The 294-nt window shown below is 69.7% G+C and overlaps 1 protein-coding gene across 1 annotated transcript in view; it reads right to left on the bottom strand.

Annotated features, from left to right (window-relative positions):
* The window catches only part of LOC119581719 (nuclear factor interleukin-3-regulated protein-like), a gene marked incomplete in the record, with an annotated part of 10,582 nt that overhangs the window by 631 nt on the left and 9,657 nt on the right, over window positions 1-294 (bottom strand). Inside the window, 1 exon segment of the mRNA XM_037929844.1 lies at window positions 1-294. Within this exon segment, the coding sequence (XP_037785772.1) occupies window positions 1-294 (294 nt within the window).

Below are 294 nucleotides of genomic sequence, written 5' to 3'. Positions count from 1 at the left end.
GAGATGGGCGAGGAGCTGGTGTCCGACGTCCGGTGGTAGTCGGAGCACGGCGAGGAGGAGGAGTAGCTGATGCCGGAGTCGCGCTCGTCCGAGGAGCCGACGGAGTCCTCGGCGGCCTCGTGGTGGGCGTCGTGTGGCTCCGTCTTGATGCCGTGCAGCGCCAGCAGCGACTGCGCGGCGTCCTTGTCGCCCAGGTGGCTCTTGTGGCGCAGCTTGTGTGGCAGCGACGAGCCGGCCTCGCTGACGGGCGAGCGTCGCGACAGCTCGACGTCGCTGGGCGAGTAGTCCATGTGG

Source organism: Penaeus monodon, chromosome 15 (genome assembly GCF_015228065.2).
Source record: "Penaeus monodon isolate SGIC_2016 chromosome 15, NSTDA_Pmon_1, whole genome shotgun sequence".
Classification (NCBI taxonomy): Eukaryota; Metazoa; Arthropoda; class Malacostraca; order Decapoda; family Penaeidae; genus Penaeus; species Penaeus monodon.
The sequence above is the reverse complement of the archived record's forward strand: the minus strand, read 5'-3'. Positions and strand labels throughout refer to the sequence as shown.